A 23,744-nucleotide genomic window follows, 5' to 3' on the forward strand; every position below is an offset into this window, starting at 1 on the left:
AGCGCGCCCATTACTGATATGGCCAGTAATGCCCTGTTCTTCGAGGATTATTACTTAAATAACATACTCACAGTTATTTTACAGGTAAAACTGCACAAGAGCCAGCCCATAGAAGATGTTGCTTGAAGAAGATTGTACAGTACATTTGGAAGAAGATTGTATTATTTAATAAAAATTCTATGTCCTTTACTGTAATCTAATAAAATATGTCATACTTTAAAAATACCTTTTAGTCACCTGAATTGTTTTAGGGTGTATAAGTGAGGGGCTACATTGAAATAAATGGAATATCATATCATGTCAAATAAATAGGAATAACGGATGGGTTTGTAAGAGGACATGTGCAAAGGTATGCAATGGAGACTGTTTTAAGGTGAAATTAAATACGGCTTTTATTGCGCCTGTTTCTTTAACACAAGAAAACATCAAACGTATGCAAATAAGGGGTCAAACAAAGCTTCTGTTCCACTGTATTTCTAGTTAAACCTATGCAGTCCACAACTCCCTTTAGATTAGCATGTCTCCCAGCCCCAAACATATATCTTGATATGTGCAGATATACAAAAAGTCTTAGAAAGGAAAGTCTTATCTGTCTCTTGTAGGGGAAGGCTTCTTTGTTCTCCAGGTTTAGAAGTTATTTCCCCTGTGTCTTGCTGGCAGTGTGCAGTTTCTTCTGGCAGACTCAAGACGTCTGTCTCCTTGTTCAGCTCAAAGGTGTGCTAAGGAGTCTCACTTCCTGTCTCAGAGGCAGGCTTTTTCTAACACCTCTAATCCAGCAGTGTGCTGGTCAATTAACCAGCACACTGCTGGATTAGAGGCAAGTTTTCTGAACAGGGTAAGTCCCCTATTACATACCTCCCCTGTTTGTGGGAAGCTCGGGCTTGCCACAGCCAAAGCCCATCCTTCCACTCTCATTCGAGATATCTCTGTGAATTGAATGAGAGTGGATGGCGGAGAACCCTCAGTCCTGCTGGGATTGGAGCCCTTCCTCCAGTTTAGTAGTGTCTCCTCCAGAAGGTGCTTGAGATCAGCAGTCCTCAGTCGCTCAAGGAGAACTTTTCCCAAGTACAGTCTTTCTACTGACCACGTGGTCTTGAGCTTTCCCCTGTGTCGGGCACTCCTTTTTTTGTAGGCAGACTGTATGGCGACAGTCGCAGAGCGCCTATGCAAATCACTCTCTCTCAACATCCTTCCCATGTGCCCCACTTTAGCACCAAATGTCCATTTCCTGGTATCACAAGAGCGCCCAAGAAAAGCCACTTGAGCCCTCAGTTATTGAAGCTGTCTTCCTGCACTTTTCCCATTCAATGTAGTCGCCAGTTCAGCTTCTTTGGAATTGAGTTGCGATTCCAGCTCCATTTCCAGAGAATGTCCTATCTTTTCAGCTTCCTCAGCTAAGGATTCCTCTGGCTTTGATTCTGCACTCCTACCTCTGTTTGTTGCCTGTTGGGTTTGCCTAGTGCTTTCTTAGGTGGCTCCAACTTCGTAATCTTGTTTTGAAGGTGAGTGGTGTCCCCAGCTCTCACTGTACCCCTGTCCTCATGGGCCTTAGTTAATGTGGGATATCAATGCTTGGACAGAGCCAATACCTTTTCCCATATTGGAGGCATCTGTAAGTTACTCGACTGCAGAGTCTCACTCTGTTTCTTGAGTGTTTCCTGCCATTCTCCTTTCAGGGTCTATATTTTTTCCCTGTGCTTTCTCTGAACTTGCTTCCACCTATCATTCTTTATTTTGTGGAGCACTGTGAACTTCTTCGCTTGGGCCGCAGATGCTCGTCTCAGTTTCTGGAGCTTTTTTTTTGCTTCCTCTTGTACCGAGTCATCTGGCCTCTAAGCTTAGCCTCTAGCGATGCTTTGGTGATGGTCAGGGTAGCCTTCCGTTTATCCTGCTGCTTTGCGAGGACGCACTGGGTAATCAGACATTCCTGCAGCACTTGCATTTCCTTAGCAGCCTGCAGATTTTCTTCCTGCAGAGTTCGCTGCTTCTCCTCGACATTCTGGAAGTGTGTACGCAGACCTTGCAGTTGGTTCTGCAATCGGTGCTCTGCTTCAAATTTTTCATCTTACAACCGTTTCTTTATTTTTTCAAGCTCGTGCAGCTTTTCATTCTTTCCATTGACGTGGTTTGTCAACTCCGAATTTTCTTTTTTTAATCTTAAATGTTCTCCTTTTTCAGTCTCTGTACTATTCAGGGCCTCCTTGCAGTCCACCTTCCATTTTTGCACATCTGCTTGGAGGCAGGTTGTCTCCTGGCGTGAAACTTCCATCTCCAGGTTGAGGTTTGGAAGCTCCTTCTGAGAGACTTTGAGATCTAAGTTAAGATAGAGGATAGTTTTCTTTGAAATGTCCAGCTCCTCAGTGAGACTGTGAAGTTCCTTTCTTGAGACTTCCAGTTCTGTGCGGCAGCTGTTGATCTCATGATATGAGGCATCCAGTGCTCTGCAGAGTGTATGAACCTCCTTCTGAGATACGTCCACCTCTGTCCGGACACTGTTGACCTCCTGTTGTGAGGCATTCAGCTATACGTGAAGAGTTTGAACCACTTGCTGAAAGACTGTCATCTCCTTCAGTGCCTCCTCATACTTCCCCTTCAGCTTTGCCATCATTTTATCAGATGGCTCTGCTTTTCATCCATGGCGGTAATAGTAGCGTTTGCAGTATCTAGCTCAGTCTTGAGATCGTCCAATTCTGTCCTGACCAAAGAGTACATTGTGAGCACATCTTTCTGTATCTTCACGTTATTTTTCAGTAGCTCTGCGTAATCATCTTTCTTCAGTTTCAATTGTTCCCGGAGCAGATCACAGTCACGCCTGGCAACCTTCAGGGCATCCCCAGGGCTGGTCAAGGGATCGTCACTCACCGGTTCCGGCTCCGCTTCCCTGGGATGGTTGATTGAGGGTTTCTCACTATTAGCACCGGACAGACACTTCTTTGGGGTACACAACTTCTGCCTTGGGCCCTCTGGATATTCGGTCATCCGCGGGACGACTTCTCCATTTTCTCTAGGCTGCAGGGCATTTTGGACCCCCTTTTCCTCCGCAAGATCTGCAGATGTGTCTGTTCCTTCCACGGTAAGTGAAGAACCGCTTTTCTTTTTTCGCCTTTTTGTTTTGGATGACATTGTCCCCTCAGGGATACTGGAGTCTCCATCTTCATTTGATATTTTAACAGCCTCACTGGATCCACCCTGCTTTTCTTGCAACTGTAATAGCTGCTGCCGATCATATTCATCATCATAGGGAGCGGTCTTTTCGGTTCTTACCGAGTAAAGGCACCCCCACCATTCTTGTGGTGTTTTGTGGGTGTGACTCGGTTTGGGTTCCCCATAAGAGATGTCTTCCTCCTCATCGGACTGGAAGGGCCACTCTTCCATGGGGTAGGGTTCATTACAGGAACGCTGCATCTTGTCCTCCATTTTGGGGCTATCAGGTGTATTTTTCTTCCTGACTTCAGGAGGCGCTATTGCAGTGGTTGCCACTGTATTTGCTAGAACCCCAAATGGTTGTAGTCCTACAGGTGGGCATATTTTGCTTGTAGATGTCGTAGCTCTCACAGGCCTCTCTGTAGACTTTTTCTTCCCTTGGGTAAGTTTTACAATATTAGCATTACTGTGCATGCATTCACTCTCATCGTCTGAATAAGGCCTGAAGGAACACTGCTCCATGTGGAGGGGTTCTTTACACCAGGAAAAACTTTTCTTTCCTATTTTTGCAGAGTCTGTATTTGACTTCAGCTGGGTGGCCATTTTACATTCCCAGGGTTCTATTTCTTTAAATACAATGCTTGCTAGCTGCCCATTTTCTGGCTTCAGCAAAGGCATTTGGTTTTCTGCTTGAGTTCAGTAATTTTCAGTCTCATCTTTGGATATTATGGCATTCACTCTTCACTTTGGGTGCCTGTTTTACTCCCAAGATACATAGATACACTTTACTTGCAGAAAAAAAAAATATTCTTTGCAGAGCAATTGGCTTTGGGATACCTTTTACACAGCTCAGCAATTCCTTTTTCCCCCGGTAGGGCAATTTTACCCTCAGCACTTGTTTGCTGAAAATTCCCCTGCTTCAGCACAGTCTTGCATCAATTTTCACACTTTTCTGCATATACTCCATTCACAGCTGGTAGTCCTATGTGGTGTGGCAGCCTTTACTTGCAGAATCTGTACCGCTCATGGGTCACCATCTGTATTCACTGCTTCAGCTAAACATTTGAAAACAACAAACGCCTATCCCTTTTAAGGGCTAACTTACTTCTTGAACCCTGACTATGGCTGAAAGGCAAAACCCCTATTTCAAACGACCATATTTCACTTTATTGTGATAGGCAAGTAAGGTTTACCTGCTTCAGCAGTCTCTCTCTCTCTCTCCTCTTGGGATTGGGGAAAGGAGTCCATCTGTGGATTTGTGGCTTTCTTCAGTGCAGTGTAGATTTCCTGCCTGGATCTGTATCCCTTTAATTCTGTTGCATGTGGTCTTTGTTTATGTTGCTCAAGCTGTTTGTAGGCAAAAAACACAAAACATTTCACAGGCAATCTCTGGGGCCCCTTTTAACTTCAAGGGCCACCTCTCGTCCCACTTCTGACGACCATATGTAAGAGGACATGTGCAGAGGTATGCAATGGAGACTGTTTTAAGGTGAAATTAAATACAGCTTTTATTGCGCCTGTTTCTTTAACACAAGAAAACATCCAAACGTATGCAAATAAGGGATCAAACAAAGCTTCTGTTCCACTTGGAAGTATTTCTGGTTAAACCTATGCAGTCCACAACTCCCTTTAGATTAGCATGTCTCCCAGCCCAAAACATATAGCTTGATATGTGCAGATATACAAAAAGTCTTAGAAAGGAAAGTCTTATCTGTCTCTTGAAGGGGAAGGCTTCTTTGTTCTCCAGGTTTAGAAGTACTTTCCCCTGTGTCTTGCTGGCAGCGTGCAGTCTCTTCTGGCAGGCTCAAGACGTCTGTCTCCTTGTTCAGCTCAAAGGTTTGCTAAGGAGTCTCACTTCCTGTCTCAGAGGCAGGCTTTTTCTAACACCTCTAATCAGCCAGGTGCTGGTCAATTAACCAGCACACTGCTGGATTAGAGGCAAGTTTTCTGAACAGGGTAAGTCCCCTGTTACAGGTTACTTTAAATTTAGATTAACGACACACAGGGCCACATGCGCCACCTATTTTTTCCGCAGAGTACTACGACTAACGCTAAAACTCAATTTTTTCCAGTCGTGGCTCAGTTTCGTTTACACAGAAAAATGTAAATAATTTCTGGGGATTTAGATTTAGCTACTTACAATAACACAGGCAGAAAATCTTAATGCATCTGTACTGGTGTACCAGGGGTTATTGCACCCACTTGCACATTATGATGGAATATTATCTATCTTATTCTGTGTTATCCCTGCTTTTGAATCCTATGGTAAAAAACATCATGCCAGGTTAAAATGTGGTTATGTTACTCCCTCACATTCACAAAGTTGTTCTTATACTTCAAATTATATTTTTCTTTTCAGTCTGACAGAGACATTTTGATAAAAATAATAGGAACTTACAAGCAAGTAAATGTTATTCATAAGTACCATCTCAATCTTTAAAATATCTTTTTCTAAGAGAGGTTTGACTCAATTACTGAGATATAAAAACTAGTGAACAACACACAGACAACATAAATAAAATACTGCCATTTAGAATTTTAAATGACAAGGAAGGTTATGCATCTGTTTCTATGAATTAAGCATCTTAAAAAATAGAAATGTGTAGACAGCAGTAAATCTCTGCCTGTAAACTGTACAAAATGATGTTCACTTAACAAAACAGTGACTTGTCTGGATCAGATATTTTTTTCTATGTACCGTACAACTCTTACAGATTATTTTTTCCCAATGTAGTGCATAATGTACAGTGCATAATCACTTTAGATTAAAAAAAAATACACATATTTGTAGAACACAAAGAATTAGAAGCATTTCTTAAACAAGATAAATGTACCTCATATTAAAAAATGGGAAAAATTACTACAGGTAATTACTACAGGTGGGACATACTCTACACAATGGGAGATACAGCAAGCAAAATGAAGACATTGGGCCATATTCTATTTAATACAATCCGAAGCAGGCAACTTTTTTCACTGACTTTTTTGTATTTTGAGTAATTCTATATTTAAAATGTTGTTAGAAATATTTTAGGAAGTGCAATGAAATGCACCCCCTCTCTACCTTCCCCTGCCCAGTAGAGCAGAGCCAAAAAGTTGATAAAACTTCCAAAAGGCTTGCCCCACGTCTCTGAATTCATTTAAACAAAATAAATAAAGGAAGATAAATAGATAAATTATATGCACCTGTCATTTTCTCAACATGAATAATTAATTAACTTGTTAGTAGCCTTAGTGACCCGCTTTATGCCTTCATGACTACTAAGGTAGCTAAGAAGTTAAAACACCTTACTTCCTTATCTCTTGAATATCATAGCTCTATAATCACTATTGCATACAAGGGTTTATCCCCCGGCCTAAATCCCATCATGGGTCGTAACCTCCCTCCGCTGGAACTCTGAGGTAATCATGAATTTTGCAAACCAAGCTTTCCGACATTTGGGGGAGCGGGTGCAGGGGGGGGGGGGGGAGGGGGTTGGAGTGGGGGCATTTGGCAAAATGGCCATGGATTGTTTTTATCTGGGGTTTTTGGGCCATGGATAATGTTTTATAGTTTGGGTTTTTTTTTAATGGTTAGATATCAGACCTTTTTTTGGATTATTTCTGGAGTGCTAAGACACTAAATATGATCGAGGCTTTCAACAACAAGGGGCACGTGATTATCATTTAGCATCCATTGGGTGTCAATGTGAGTACCAATACTTTCCTTGTGACTCACTATAATAGACTCACCTTCTGAGTCTCTTATAGTATTGTGTATGTTATACTGTGGGGTTTTATTGTAAATAAAACATTACAAAATCGTTATTCCAGTTACTTTTCAATGCTGATCACTCTCCAGCAATCCAGTGCATTTTTGGAGGAATATAACTATAGCAGAAACAGCGCTCGGATGATTAGGTATTTTCTTTATTTGGCAAATTAAGTCCATCTACATACCAAGAGACACGTTTAAAGTCTAGTATAGGTTTAATAGCTAACCCTTTCTCCAATATATCTTGATCCAATTGGTCTGATGTATTACTATCCTATTCCCTCAGAATCTTTTGAGACAAAGATGAGTGTTTCTTCCAGACCAAAGTTCCCCAGATTTAAAAAAAAAAAAAACACATTTCTTCTGTTTAGCCTCTGATATACAATTGTAGGCTGTACAGTATAATAGGAAGATATGAGTGGATATTTTTAAACAGACATCATATTGTACATAACCCTGTTCCCTTAAGGTAACTATGTATTTGTAACCATGTATTTGTCATCATAACTCGATGCCTAGGACATACTTGAAAACGAGAGGTAACTCTCAATATATTACTTTCTGGAAAATAAAATTATAAACAAATAACCTTCTCATTTTCCTTTTGAACATGTCATAATATAATTCAACTTTCTTTATGATTCTCTTCCTTATTTTGGTGACCCATTTGGTATTAATTGAATGTGTGGTGTTATTCACAGTCTTTATGTCATCTAAACTATGATATCTAGGTTTAATTTACAGCATTTTTAAATGAGCTTCAGCATTTTCTGGAGTGTCAAAAAATAGTGTCTTCTTGCCATCAAGGATTTGCAGTTTAGCTGGGCAGAGAAGATAAATGTTTTTGGCCTCTCATACTAAGGAAAATTATTTAATTTTGTCTAGAGTTGAGGTTAAAAGTCCTGAAAAAGCAATAGTTTGTTACCTTTGTATTTTATGTCTGTTGTTTTCCAGCACACTTTCCTTAGTTTAGCTTTGAGAATTCCCATGATGACTTCTGGCTGAATCGAATGTCTACACATTCATGTGGGTGGATAAGAAGACATACCGATATTTACCTGTCCAAACAACCTGCAAATTTACATTTGTGAATGGAATTTTTTTCAAAACCTAGCGAAGAATTTCAGGCTCAAATTTAGACACATTCATCCATCTTTTCTCCAATCAGCTAGATTGCCCTCCTTTGATTCCTAACCTCACCCAGGGGACAAACTCCTATACTTACTCTAGACTAAGTTGCTCTTATAATGTGGAGCCCTAATCTAGTTGGCAATGATTCTAAATGATTGCTAGTTTAAAAACTGTTGAAGAAAATACTAGCAAATAATAAAATATATGTACATTACACAGAATGAAACTCATAAATGATGAGTTTTTAATTAAAACATTAGTATTGGGAACTATTCTGAAAATGAATAATGTTTTGTTTGCACTTTTTTATGTACTTTTAGATTCTACTTATAATTAAGCATCAATTACAAAATGAATCTTACAGTAACAGTCAGAGAATATAATTTAATTCATCATTTCACTAAGAATATAATTCCCCCCAAGATTAGCAGTCTAATAAAACACATTTTATTATAATGCATTTATTAATTTATTCTATGGTGTGTTTGAATTAGAGCTTGCAAGAAATGTAAGTATAAGATAAGCTTTTATTATATTTTAGTGTTTATACAACAGATGTAGATAAAACATACATTATGCATCAATATCCAATATATATGTGGCTATTCTCAGCCGATACAACGTCAAGCCAAAAGCGGGATTCACTAACAAGTTCAGGGCATTTTGGTCCAGCCAAGCAAAAATATGCCTGAACGCGAGAGCTTCTCCGCCCCTCCCCCACTATCGTGCTTAAACTTTTAACGCCGATAGAAAAAAAGCAGCCTGTAAGAACTGCATGGAGACGATGCGTCTCCATGCACCGTTCATACAGGCGATTATACAGTATACATATATATTTTAATGATAGTGTACATGTGTAGGGGTCTCCTGAACAGAACCGCATTGGTTTGAGCCTCGGGGACCTCCTACTTTATGAGTTACAGGCCCCATTATGGGGTGCCGGTATCCTCTGTGCTTTTAATGCTCCCGCGTCACGTGACAGGGATTTAAATCCTGCAGGGGATACCGGCACTCCATAAAGGGGTCTGTATCTCATGAAGTAGGGGGTCCCACAGGCTGAAACAAATGCGGTTCAGCTCTGAAGACCTCCTGCTCATCTATACTAGTATCAAAACACACATAACAATAAAAAATAATTCATTACCATAGTGGCTATCCGCTATGGAAATGAAGGTGCTTTAATATACTTTTATTAATATTGTGCGGGAGCAGGGGGTCTCCTGAGCTGAACCGCATTGATTTCAGCTTCGGGGACCCCCTGCTTCCTTAGTTACAGGCCCAGATTTGGGGTGCCGGTATCTCCTCCATTATTTACATGTCACACGTCACGCAACGTGGAAGCTTTAAAAATGGCAGCGACACTGGCATCTGATGCTCCATACCAGGGCCTATAACTCGGGAAGCAGTGGGTCCCTGAGCCATAAATAAAAGCGGTTCAGCTCAGGAGACCCCCTGCTCCCGCACACTATTAAAAAAATTACATTAAAGCAGCTTCATTACCATAGCGGCTTCCCGCTATGGCAAAGAAGGGGTTAAGGCACAATAGCATGTTTATTGGGGACAATTGTCCCCAAACATTGCAATATATAACACCCCCACCCCCTGTGCCCCCAACAACCCCTTTACCCCCTAACATAAATAAAATATCTTAATTTTCTTTTTTTTATGCACAGGAATTATATTTGGCCGGCGGTGGCCCTTGGGTGGTCGCCACAGGTGTCTGGGGGTCCCCGCTTGCCTGTGGTACCAATCCTGTGCCCCAAAAAAATACATAAATACTTTTAAATAAATACTCCCCATCCAACCCCTAACACATACAGTACAATAAAGGTCAAAAGTACTATGATTGTTTAAACAAGGTCGGTACAGAGAGAACCCCAAAAAGATCCTTTATCAAGCACTCACTGTGGAAAGTAGAAGGTGAGTAATTATTCCAAGAGATACAAAATATCTCTAACAAATGGTCTATGACCAGAAGCTAAACATCAGCTGACATATATAATACAATAGCTGAAAGACACGGTGCTGCCCGGGATCAAAACCTCCTGCTCCCTCCTCTCTCCACCCCCCGTCTCCTCCCATCCCTCTCCACTCCCCTCTCTCTCTCCGCCTCTCCCCACCCCCGCGCATCTCCGGTCCTCCACCCCCCTGTGCAGAACCGGCCATGCCCCCCCCTACACAGCTCCAGGCGTATGTCCCCCTTTGCCGCTCTGGTCGCCGCTCCCCCCCCCCCGAGCAGCTCTGTTCCCCCCCACTGCGCAGCACACAGTGCCACACACACAGTGAGACACACACACAGTGTCAAACACATACACACACAGTGCCACACACACACAGTGACACACACACAGTGACACACACACACACACACACACACAGAGCGACACACACACACACAGTGACACACACAGAGACACACACACACACAGTGACACACACACACACACAGTGACACACACACACACACACACACTGAGAGATACACACACACTGTGAGACACACACACACATAAATGTCCTCGGGCACTGGCAGACACCAGCCACCTCCATCCAGTCTCCGAGCTCCCATCGGTCCAGAAGACGCCTCTCTCCTAACCGGTTGGTCCCGGGCGTGGGGGGCGGAGCATGCACCACAGGCCGCCGGGCGCATGGCGACCCGGAGTGGGCATGAGCAAGCGTTGGGAGGACGCTGAGGCGCCTGATGTGCGGGAGCAGCCACGGTCCTGGGCGTGGGGGGCAGAGCATGCAGCACAGGCCGCCGGGCGCACGGCGACCCGGATCGAGCGCGAGCCAGCATTGGGAGGACGCTGAGCCACCCAAGGAGCGGGAGCAGCTGCAGGCTGGAGCCGCAGCATGCACACACCGGCAGGCCTCTAGACGGCTCGGACCACACGTGCAACACGCAGGTGACAATGGTGCACCGGGGAAAGGGAGGGGGGACAAACACAGGGGGCAGTGGGGGGGGAGTGACACCCGGGGGCAGGGGGGCAATGCTTGGGGGGACAGGGGGGGAAATATCTGGGGGGGGAAGGTGGGGGTTTTCCCCATGGGCAGGGGGACTCAGCGGGAGACAGGGACACAGAGAACAGGGGGGAGAGGGAGAAGAAGAGAATTGCCGGGCGGTAGGCCATGGGGCGAGGAAGTGGAGGGCCGGGCGTGGCCACAGAAGCAAGCATCCAGTGAGAGGCATGCAGGGGCGGGCCATGGAGCAATCTGATTGGCCACAGGCTGAGTGACAGACCGACGGACCAATCATATTGCCCATAAGAACAGCCAATATACAACATTTTCAATTATATAGATATAAATATGTCCACATAGGACTGAAAGTGAAAAAAAATAATAAAGTTTTAATAAACATATAAGATATACAGTGGAACATATAATGTGTGGTGTATTAAAATCCTCTTAGGAAGCCGGCGCCATATTCACAATAGTTAGTATATCCCTCATATTCTGAAGCATATAGGGCCTCATGCAGTAAGCGTTGATAAGGGAAATATGGCCATGTTATAGCCAAAATTGGGTTTGAGATTCAGTAAGCGCCGATAAGTGCTTCATATCGCCAGGTTTCGGAGCCGATAATTTGGTTATGGCCAGTCGCCTGCCGATAAGCCTGTTTTCGACACTGATCGCCACTTTTTTAAATCGGCTGGATTCAACAAAAAAAAACAGCTTATCGGGGCTGATCGGCACTACGAAATTGAGATGTTATGGCCGATTTCTCCCGCCAACTAAAGTTGGCATTTTGGACGGGAGAACGATCGCTAAGGCTGCCGGAACGGCACTTAGAAAAAAAAAATCTTCTGTACATCAATGGAAGTCAATGGAGCGGGGACGTATAACAGTATAGTACTGTTTACGTTTCATTGCTCACAATACAAGGGGGATTTGCATTACAGTGTGGGGGCATTCCCTGCATTGTGTCACAGCTGATGTGTCTTATTTGCATAACATTCGACTTTTACATGTTTTCAGCATTTGCGGGTCACATTACTCATCATGTGATGATGTGGCAAGGGAAAATACTATACTACACTCTTAAAGGAGAACCTCACATCATATCACACATTTTACTCAACTCAGCGACAATTATTTACATGATGTCACACATGTCACACATGTCACACATACACAGTATATTCATCTTCCTTTACATTACACAATGCTTGTAATGTGACATGCATCTTTAAACGTTCATGTACATCTGTATTCTCATGTTTACATATACTTTTGGGTCCTCCCTATTTTCATGACGTCACTTATTGGACGCTCAATCACATTGCATGTTTACATTGTAACCGTTGCATTACAAGCACTTCAACCTAACTTATACACACATGTACAGTAATTCATCATTGGGACACCTTGTAAACTCATTCTATACCAACTATCCTCCTTACACAAATGCATGCATATGCACACGACTATTCATTGTTGCCAACATGTCACAATAACATGGATAATTACACATGTTACACAAAACTTTTCCCACGTCAATCTCAGCCTTTTTGTCTCATTACATGACTGACTCTTGCGTTCACAAGTGTTACATGCATTGCACATGCAACTATTTATTTGCAAGCAATCTTTGTACAAAGCTTCACGTCACATCATTGCCAAATATCATCATTCCCTGCAGAATACACACAACAAATACTTAGAACAACAAGTGCACACAGCTTGCCACAGAAGTACTTTATTATGTTAATGTAACACCTTGCATTTTACTATGTCACCTGACATCATCACATACCTATTTAAAGGACGCACATTACCTGCTCATTCACAGCTACTCATTTCAAAATGTTGCGAATGTTTAGGAGACGCAGGAACATTCTTTTCTATGACATGCTTGCTGATCAAGAGAATGATATAGGGCAAGGTAGGGACACACCGAGGGACAGTGACAGTGACGCGGATACGACAGGGACAGGGAGAGGGACAGGCCGAGGGACAGGTAGAGGGACAGGAGATCAGAGGAGAAGACAGAGGAGACAACTTGTGCCTCGTCCGCGTCTGTACAGGGAGAGAACCCTGTTAGATGGGATGAGTGAGGAGGAGATTGTAAGTCGCTATCGTTTGAGTTCAGCAGCAATCTTAGCTCTTTATCAGGAGATAAGGGGGGATTTAGATTTTTTCACAGCCAGAGGTCGTGCAGTCCCTGGGCTTGTTAAAATGCTGTGCTCATTACATTATCTTGCTTCCGCGTCATACCAGACAACTGTGGGCATAGTGGGCGGGGTCTCGCAATCTACATTCTCGCGGGCCTTGACCCAGTTTCTCTATGCACTCAATAGACGCGCTAGGAATTATATTCATTTTCCTACAGAGGCAACAGAGTGGCTGGAAGTCAGGACTGGCTTTTATAATATAGCAGGGATACCATCTGTGCTGGGTGCAATCGATTGCACACATGTTGCTTTGATTGCACCTAGTCAGAGTGAGCATGTGTACCGCAATCGGAAGCACTACCATTCACTCAATGTACAGGTGGTATGTGATGCCACGATGAGGATAATGCATGTGGTACCCAAGTTCCCTGGTTCCAGTCACGATTCCTCTATCCTGAGGAACTCTTCAGTCTTCCATGCGTTCGAAGAGGGACATTTTGAACCTGGTTGGCTGCTGGGTGAGTACATATTTACATGTTCTAACACAAAACACATGTTGATTTAGGAATGTTGGCATTGTACAATTTGATCACTAATGTCAGCTTATGTGTGCTCCATTCATTATAGGTGACTCAGGATACGGAATTAGGCCGTGGCTCTTGACTCCGGTGCTAAACCCTCAAACTGAAGCAGAGGACAGGTACAATGCAGCCCATATATCTACAAGATCTGTTATAGAGAGGACATTTGGCCTACTCAAGACCAGGTTTAGGTGTCTGGACAGAACTGGTGGGGCTCTTCTATACAAGCCTCAAAAAGTGTCTGATATTATCCTTGCCTGTTGCATTTTGCACAATGTTGCACTCAGGCACAATGTACAGTCAGACCTAGCTGAGGCTTTGGTAGACGAGCATCCCACCCATGTAGCTGCTGAAAATGAACAAACAGCCAGTGGTGGCCAGACACGACAGAATCTCATCAATTCATTTTTTTCTTGTAAGTACAAACTCATATGTTCCTAGTACTACTTTTATAGTTTAATTATGTTATATTAACAATAATGTTTCTTTATATAACCTTCTGTTAGGACACAGATGAATATGGGTTGCACACCTTTCTTTTCTCTGCTGTGTGCACAAAGGGATGTGGCACCGGTATGTTATTGTTGCACAGGTTATATAATCCCTCTTCAATTGTACTTTAGTTGTGTGTATGTGAATACAACTTGGGTAACAAAGCAATAATATTGTAGCATTGTGTTATTCCTTATGCTAAGACAAAACACATATTATGCCCATAATCATTCATGCTTCTAGTATGCTTACATACAATGTTATTGGTGCAGTGTAACATGTACATCCATATGATGTGTACACCAGGCTGATTTACATTTTGAATGTCATGAAATATACATGGTGTTGTACATTTAACACCAAATACACACTTTGCTGTGTTGTTTACGGTACTGAAGATGGCATGTCAATGTTTGCAATTTATATATTGTTCCTTTGCATTATAGGTATATCTCCAGTATGACTGATCATGGTATGTATATTTGCTGACATCTCTCATAAGATGTGGCTACCTCAATCTTCCTATAATTATTGGAACTAAAAACCCAACATATTGGTTTAAACACAAATGTTACATATATGTACTTTCTGTATCATGTATATGCATTTAGCTACTCTTGAGCTTTCATGTGCATTGTATTACAAAATGATTACTCACATTTCATCACATTTTATGTATGTTTCCTTATAATTTCCATTCATGTAATATAGAGGTGGTTGGAGAAAAGGGGATAACTGTACTTATTTGTTTACTTACGGGAGCACATTCATCACTAGCATAGACACACTTTTTAAGACAACTGTTTGTGTCTCTATCAATTGGTGTAGGATCCATGTATAACACCGACAAATGATAACACCAGCTTTATTATGGTAGCTTATATCATCATATTGACTATACTATGTATTTCTAAACGATTAATAAACACAGTAAACTATAGTTAGTTAGGTTAATGAAATATACACAGAAACGTACTTCATAACATGATGGTAATGTCATATTCAGAACATCATGCATTGGAGGGGACCATAACATCTGGCCAGTAACATTATTTGCTACAGTCCCAAACCATTTTATCTACATACCCATGTAACAAGAGATTTTAAAAATAAATGGCTACTTGGTTGTAAGTGTCCTTTACATTGGGAGAAGGAGTGGCTCACTGAGTAAAGACACACACTGGCACTGATAGTTTGAAGCAGGGGAGTCTGGTTCAATTCCCGGTGTGGGCTCCTTGTGACCTTGGCCAAGTCACTTTATCTCCCTGTGCCTCATGCGGCAAAAAAACATTTGTACGTTCCACGGGCCAGGGACCTCAGGCTGAAACATGTGTCTGTAAATCGCTGCGTACAACTAGCAACCCTATACATGAACATGCTCATATTATTATTATTATTGTTACATAGTTTCGACAGTCATACGTTCCATTACATATTAGAATACACAAATGTGTTAGCAGAGTGGGAATGGTTGTTATATATAAAACACACCATGTCATAAAATGTTAGTAGTCATTAAAGAACACTCAATAAAAATTCATGAGGCACTCTTTTGCAACATCATTATGTTAATTAAGTGCTTATGCAATATAGGCATAAGGGTATCACATTTTTAATTGTTTGTTAATAAGCGCTGCAAGCAATATAAAATTAGTTCCATATGTAGTATAGTAGTCGGTGGCTCCTCCTCACAATCATCTCATATAAAGGTAGACTCTTCTGAAATCATACATTGATCCGATTGTATCTTCCCCGACATCTCTGAAATACAGCAAACACATGATGGTCAAAGATGGCACCTTACTAGATATGCATCCGTGACAACGCGTTACGCAGCTCTATATGATTGTGTAGATACACACGTCAGTCACTTATATGTTAGAAGTAAAACTGTTCATCAGTATGTAATGTTTCTTTAAATTTGTAGCAGGCATAACTATGTATAAGAAGTGAACGTTGCCTGTATACTGAAAGATGTGCGCGCACATCTTTGTGTGCGCACGCACTTCACGCTTGGCTCCACTAACTGTTAGCGCATGCGCAAAACAAAGCGTACGTTGTGCGTTCAATACATGTTGAAAATACCAGTAAACATAACATCTTTATTTCAAATACAATGAAGACGAAACTACATTCGTTCTAAACGAGTACATCTGTATTCTTTTTAAACAGACGTGTTTGAACAGAAAGCACGGCCGATAACACAATGCGCAAATGCAATACGTGTGACGTCATGTTAAGCCAGCGTGAAACGCACGCTAACACTCCTCCCACTCAATTAACATTCGGCTAACGCCCAGGGTACGCCTACAAACACTGAGCCGCACGCATCACACACTGCAGTTACCGTTACTATAACAAAACATGACAGCCAATAGGCTTTGAGGCGCGCACGTCGCTTGGGGGCGGGACTTACATCACTAATCCTTTTTAAGGACGCCTTGGCCCATGACAAGGGTCCCACGTCATACGTGGTGGACCCGGTTTTCAATGTTGTAGATGTTGCATGATAACAAAACAGGTATGTGTTAGAGTAATGGTAAAATGTTGCTAATATGTTTAAAGGGATAGGAAAGTACGTATATTTATTCCGTCAGCAATGTGTACTACTCTTTCAGGTCCTACTATATTGTATTAGGAAACAATTTGTTTGTGATCGCTACATGTTATGCAGTCTGCAATGTTACGCTGTATCCACGCATTGAAAGTGAAAATGGTGGTTACAAAAAAAAAAAAAATTAAACGCAGAGTCAACGCATAACGATTGTTATATTTACCATTCTTCTAGAATTAACTCTTCGCCTGGCTGCAACTGGTCGCTCCAGAAATGCAAGCCATTTTCATCCACGCTTAACCCAACCGCTGAATCCAGTATGGCACATATCTCCTCCAGGATGCGCTCATAGGAATCGCCACTGCTTTCTTCAAATAATTGGTCGGGAGGTAGGTTCATTTCTTCCGGTTCCCATTCCAATGCAATTTCAGCTGAAAGGCTTGGTACATAATCATAGTACTTTTGTTCTTGTACAATGTGGGTTTCAGGAATGGAGGCTGCAGATATTGCAGCACGTATCGATTCAAACGGATCAGTAGTAGCGGATACATTGCTATTGCCATTAGGAATAAATATGCCTTTCACGACAATATAAGTGCCGTCTTTCAGGATAAATTGTTTTTCCGGGGCAATCTTCCAGAAACCATAGGTGTGTTGTAGCTTATCCTGGTCACGTTCAAAAAAGTCATTACTTGATAAAGTGAATCTTATTGAGGAATTAAAATTCCGTGCATGCTTACGGTCTTGGTAATAAGGATATTTTGCTCGAATGAAATCATCGATTTGGCGTGTGCTTGCTTTCTGTCCGCGACTGTTCAAGATGGCTTCACAGATCATGTACTTATACCCTAAAAGGGGATTAATATTGTTAACGAATTCATCAGCCATGTCTGAGTAGCACAAAAGCTGTGTGCAGGTCTGTGTTATTTGCTCATCAAAATGAATGTGCTGAATGGCTAACAAACTCCTGTTTTTCCTTGTCAAGGTCAACAAAAGTAACTACTTTGACTCCTTATTTCAAACGCCAATTGGATTTGGTTGTCTAATTGGGTTAACAGTTGTGGTTCGTGATATGGGACTGTGGGAGAAACATTTCTCCTTCTTTTATCTCGTTTGTGAAAAACATCCCTAGACTGTGAATGCGTTCACATAGTGTTTTTTTGAAAAATAACAAAGACCAGTGTGTGAAAATATTTCTTAGCCAGGCATATCAGTAAAAACACACCTGCAAAAAGAAATGTTTTTTCCCCGCTTACATTTCTGTGTGTATGTGAAAGTCTGGTTAACTCCCTGTCTGCATGAGTTTAAATACGTGTGTATATATATATATATATATATATATATATATATATATATATATATATAAATATATCTCTTATAAAAATATATATATTTATATATAATATTTTTTTTTTTTTTATATTGCAGGAGTACACACAACATTGATGGCATTAAGTATACCTTGTATGAAACCTATTTAAATGGTGAGAAACATGATTGAATTAAGTAATAAACATTTGTTTAAGCACAATACTGTTAGAGTCTCATACTTAGGATATTTCTCAAACATTAGGCCTGTATTATTAAAATAGTGTTTTCACAAGGAAGCATGAAGTGTATTAGTTTGTGTATACCAGTTTATATAGTACTATATATATATATATATATATATATATATATATATATATATATATATATATATATATATATATATATATATATATATATACACACATATATACATATATATATACACATATATACATATATATATACACATATATACATATATATATACACATATATACATATATATATACACATATATACATATATATATACACACACTCTCACACTCACACTCACACTCACTCAGTGTGTGTGTGTGTGTGTGTGTGTGTGTGTATATATATTATTATACATTCTGAGATGTTATAGAAACGAACACACAACTGATTAAAGGACAAAATTACAATGGCCAAGCAAGGCAAAGGTAAGTAATAATTTACACATAATCCTGCTGTACACGTACAAGAAAGATGTTTGCACTTACTTAGGTGTTTTAATAATTGCATGTGACTAATATGCATATGCAATTCTTACATCAATTAACACACCCAAATGCAATGTTTTGCTGCAAAGTCAATGGCAGCTTCTCTAAACTTAGCAACTGGCTCCTGGTGGACCATTACTGAACAGACGATTACAACATAAATATTTATAACACAATTAATTATGAGTGTTAACATTTCCAAAACTTCACGTGTACAAGAACATAGTTGAAAGTTTGGAAACAACACAGTCTTCAGCATACATACAATAGTAATTAGATAATCTGAAGTCAACAAAACAAGGCCAAACACATATTTTCTGAATTATAACATTTATTTTTTTTGTTCCTTTTGCGAGCGAGTAACAGGCCTGCTTGTTGTCTCTTGAATTTTCCTTTTTCTTTTGCCACCAACTTTAGGCACAACAGAGCCACTTTGAGTGGCCTCTGGCACTTCACGGGCAGGGCTTGTGGCCAGTGACTGTTCACCTACGGGGCTTGTGGCCAGTGACTCACCTACAGGGCTTGTGGCCAGTGACTCACCTACAGGGCTTGTGGCCAGTGACTCACCTACAGGGCTTGTGGCCAGTGACTCACCTACAGGGCTTGTGGCCAGTGACTCACCTACAGGGCTTGTGGCCAGTGACTCACCTACAGGGCTTGTGGGCAGTGATTCACCTACAGGGCTTGTGGCCAGTGACTCACCTACAGGGCTTGTGGGCAGTGATTCACCTACAGGGCTTTTGGGCAGCGATTCACCTACAGGGCTTTTGGGCAGCGACTCACCTACAGGGCTTTTGGGTAGTGACTGTTCACGGACAGGGCTTGTGCCCAGTGACACATGTGAGCAAGTTGGTAGACACTGCACAAGTGATGGTTGGTCTGTTTCATGTGTGTCTTGTTTTGTTTTTGTCGCCTCCTTTGTAGGTGTCTGCTGCTGAATTTGTAGAGATGGCAGCGGTAGGATGTCATCAGGAACCTGCACAGCAATGTCTGCTACTTGACCGGTAACATTTGGGCCTGGTGAATGAATCTCAGATGAATGTGGTGAAAACTGACCTGCATGAACAGATCCTGGCTGGGAGGTGTTGAATTGTGGTACATTAGTCATTCTCCAGTAATTAGCTTGTGTTTGCTGAACAACTAATGCTTCGAATGAGGTGTTGATTTTTTGCAACTGTTTAGGCACTTCAATGAAGACTCTGTGGAGATGTGCCAATTGTGATACTGTTTCTTCCTGCAGTCCAATCATCCTTTCCAGCACTGTCATCATGTCTGAATGGCGACGATTTTCTGCGTCCACTATTTTTCCCTCTGAAGCTACAATTGCATCGTATGTGGAAGTTGATGGACGATTTGGCGGTACAACAGTTTCTATTGGCACCTCTTCATGGTCACATGATTGTATTTCAGTCTCTTCTGTGGCGTCATCCTCATCATACTCATCATCCTCATCACCATGATGTTCTAAAAAGAAATGTACACATTATTAAATGGCATGTTAATGTATGCTGTGTTACTATGTAATTGTACTGTGTCCTAAGTAACACCTAACATGTTAGCATACGTTTTATAACCTCATTAAAAACTACCTTGACTTACGAATAATGTTTGGACTCAGTATGAAATATGAATGAATGAAAAGTTGCTCTAAACTCAGAAGTCCTACATGATAATTAACATCACTAACACAATACATGTTGCCTTACACTTAATTTTCACTGACACTAAGTAATCCTATTTAAAGAAGATGTGCAAAACAAATAATGCACATGACAACATAACATATAGAAGAGCACATATTATATGGCCAGCAAATGATACACTCACCTTCTAGTAGTGTTGAGCTGGCTGACCCAGGTGAAGACACTTGTTCCATCTCAGGTGACACATGTCCTCCAGGGGCAACTATATATAACAATAACATAAGTTTTACATTTACATGTGTAAATATTGAACAAACACTTATTGTATGTTCTGTATTTATGATTAACTAACAACATCAGTTCCTTAACCGAAAATGTGTGTGAAAGTGAACATAAATAGTTGTAATAACACTGTACATGCCTGTGTACTTAGAATTTTTGAGTTCCCTAACATACAACATACTATGTTTCTGCAGTAATGCGTGAGGATAAATAGATTAAATGAGTACATAAAAATCATATGTTGTGTAGTGATATCAGTATCATAATGTACATAACTATCATGAGATGACCATTCACAATGGTTATCATGAAGGTGGTCATATTGCAAAAAGTGTTGTTTTTGGTAGAGGATATGTGTGGTACATTAATCGAAGATGTGGCACACCTGAATGTGGCTGTGACTCAACAAGACAACACATGCAGTGTGTGATAATGTGTCTTTCATAGTAGTTCAACTATAGATATGAGTGAACTAATGTGTGACGTACGCTTTGATAAGTAATGAGTTGTTGGGGCATTTAGTAGCTAGAGTTAAGCTTTCCAATGAGTGTGATTAACTTCAGTTGTGCTATTCAGGTTGTAAGAAAGGTATTCCCTTCCCCAAAAAGCCTAATCAGCCACACCTTTCAATGACTTGAAACAGGTGCAAATGGTGTGAACTAAGTTGACCGTGAAATGAGGCTGTAATTAGTGTGTGTGCTGAACCCCACCCCCTCTGTTGAAGTGTATGCTGTGATGAGATATTAATTGCAGCTGCTTTAACACAATGGTAGATGAGCTAAGTAGTCATCTGCAGTGTTTAAGTTATGAAAACAATGACATAACATATGATACGTGTGCCTCATTATGCTGTCTGTATATGACATAAAGCAAAAATGGACCTTTTCATAAGCAACTATAGATGTGTTAGTGCCAGTGATGTTTGTAGGCCGTTACATGCAATTTCTTTGATGCATGCTTAAAATAGGCAGTAATGTCATGTTTGTCGGAGTAAAATCAATAAAATACACAATAATATGATACATATTTCTGTTCTGTACCTGTAGCTACTAATAATTTCTCATGAACATGTGTTACACGTGTACTACCCTGTTGTTCCCCATCTTCGCCCACCATCAATTGCTTCCACTGCAGCTATGCATTTTGGGAATTCACATGTAAATGAGCACGCAATGGCACGTGCTATATTAGTTACTGCTTTTAGTAGGACTACTACATATATGTCTATTTTGAGATATATATATACAGAATCAGACATATACATATATAGATGCAGGTATGCTTATATTGTGAAGACAGTATAAAAAGCAGTGTAAATATGCAAAATAACTGTAAGCAACGACACGCCTAGTACAGTAATATTTATCACCTGCTGGAAATTGTGACGGATAAATTCCAATGTCACGGTCACCAGCCAAGCCTTCCACGACGACGGTAAGTAATTTTGGCCGAAGCAGCTCCTCCAATGGAGTCAATATGAGACGTTGTGGTGTGGGCCCACCTCCAGTGCCAGTAGCATGCACGCGTTGGTCTTGTATTTTCTTTTTCAATTTGGACCTAATATCATCAAATCTTTTCCGACAATGATACTTGTCCCTGACACTATTCCCACAGGCATTGACACCAATGACTATTGTGTCCCACATTTCTTTTTTGCTTGCTGCACTTGTCCGCCCTTGAAAAACATATAAAAGATATGAGGTAAATGAATAATAATATAAGCACCAGTTTCCTACACTGCTAGCTGTTCCAAGTGATAGCAAACATGCTGTTTTATGTGTAATATGTGCAGCACATGAGCATTCACTACTAAACCTATACATGTAAGCAAGGTTGCATTCATATTGTATGCAGTTCTGGCAAATTGACCGCCTGTGTTTATTTGTCCTTGTAAGGCATGATAAAAAGCTGTGTTTCCACACTAATGAACATAGAAAGATATTGTGTACCCATATTTGCATATGAACAAAACTCAGATGACCTAGGATCACATGTATTTGAATAATAAATGTAAAGTTACACTTACCTACTAAATGTCCATATATACTGTCATAGTGCTCCAGAATGCCAGTGACAAGAGCCCTATTTTCCTGGTCATTGAAGCGAGGATTACGTGGCTTCTCCACACGTTTTTTCCGAGCAGGTTTAGGGTCAGAGCTTGGCTGGTGCTGACTGGACTCTCCTTCTTCCAATGGAAGAGCCTCCAAAAGCTGGCCACCAGCAAGCACGCCACCACCATCCACCCCATCAGCAACTGCGCCACCAGCAGCACTCCCAGCACCAGCACTCCCACTCCTAGCACCAGCACTCACACTCCTAGCACCAGCACTCACACTCCTAGCACCAGCACTCCCACTCCTAGCACCAGCACTCACACTCCTAGCACCAGCACTCACACTCCTAGCACCAGCACTCCCACTCCCAGCAACAGCACTCCCACTCCCAGCAACAGCACTCCCACTCCCAGCAACAGCACTCCCACTCCCAGCAACAGCACTCCCACTCCCAGCAACAGCACTCCCACTCCCAGCAACAGCACTCCCATTCCCAGCAACAGCACTCCCACTCCCAGCAACAGCACTCCCACTCCCAGCAACAGCACTCCCACTCCCAGCAACAGCACTCCCACTCCCAGCAACACCACTCGGTGCACCAGCAACATCACTCCCCTGAACAGTACGTTCACTCCGACGCGTACTCCCACGAGTAGCACTCCCACTCCCACCAGCATCACTCTTCCCACGCTTTGCGGGCATACTTCCAGCACTCACAAAAAACAGACAATAAATGTACAGGCAATCACACGACCCACTTCCACATATAAAACAAGACAAAGATGTAAACAAAACAACAAAGGACAAAGCTCACCCAATACACAACAAGTCTCTCAGTCAATATGCAAATGTTCAATCGTCCAGCTCTGTGCGTCTCTCTCTCTCTCTCACTCCCAACAACACAGAGAATGATTAGCAGTACACGTTGCCTTTAAATATGGC

The 23,744-nt window shown here is 41.5% G+C and overlaps 1 protein-coding gene across 1 annotated transcript in view; it reads right to left on the reverse strand.

Annotated features, from left to right (window-relative positions):
• Positions 1–247: 247 nt before the first annotated feature.
• The window catches only part of LOC142490730 (uncharacterized), a 50,614-nt gene continuing 27,117 nt past the window's right edge, over positions 248–23,744 (reverse strand). Inside the window, exons 4-6 of the mRNA XM_075593148.1 lie at positions 20,651–20,728; positions 19,737–20,287; positions 248–268 (exon numbers count right to left, since the gene is read on the reverse strand). Of these exons, the coding sequence (XP_075449263.1) occupies positions 248–268; positions 19,737–20,287; positions 20,651–20,728 (650 nt within the window). The remainder of the gene's footprint in view (positions 269–19,736; positions 20,288–20,650; positions 20,729–23,744) is intronic.

Source organism: Ascaphus truei, chromosome 3 (assembly GCF_040206685.1).
Source record: "Ascaphus truei isolate aAscTru1 chromosome 3, aAscTru1.hap1, whole genome shotgun sequence".
Classification (NCBI taxonomy): Eukaryota; Metazoa; Chordata; class Amphibia; order Anura; family Ascaphidae; genus Ascaphus; species Ascaphus truei.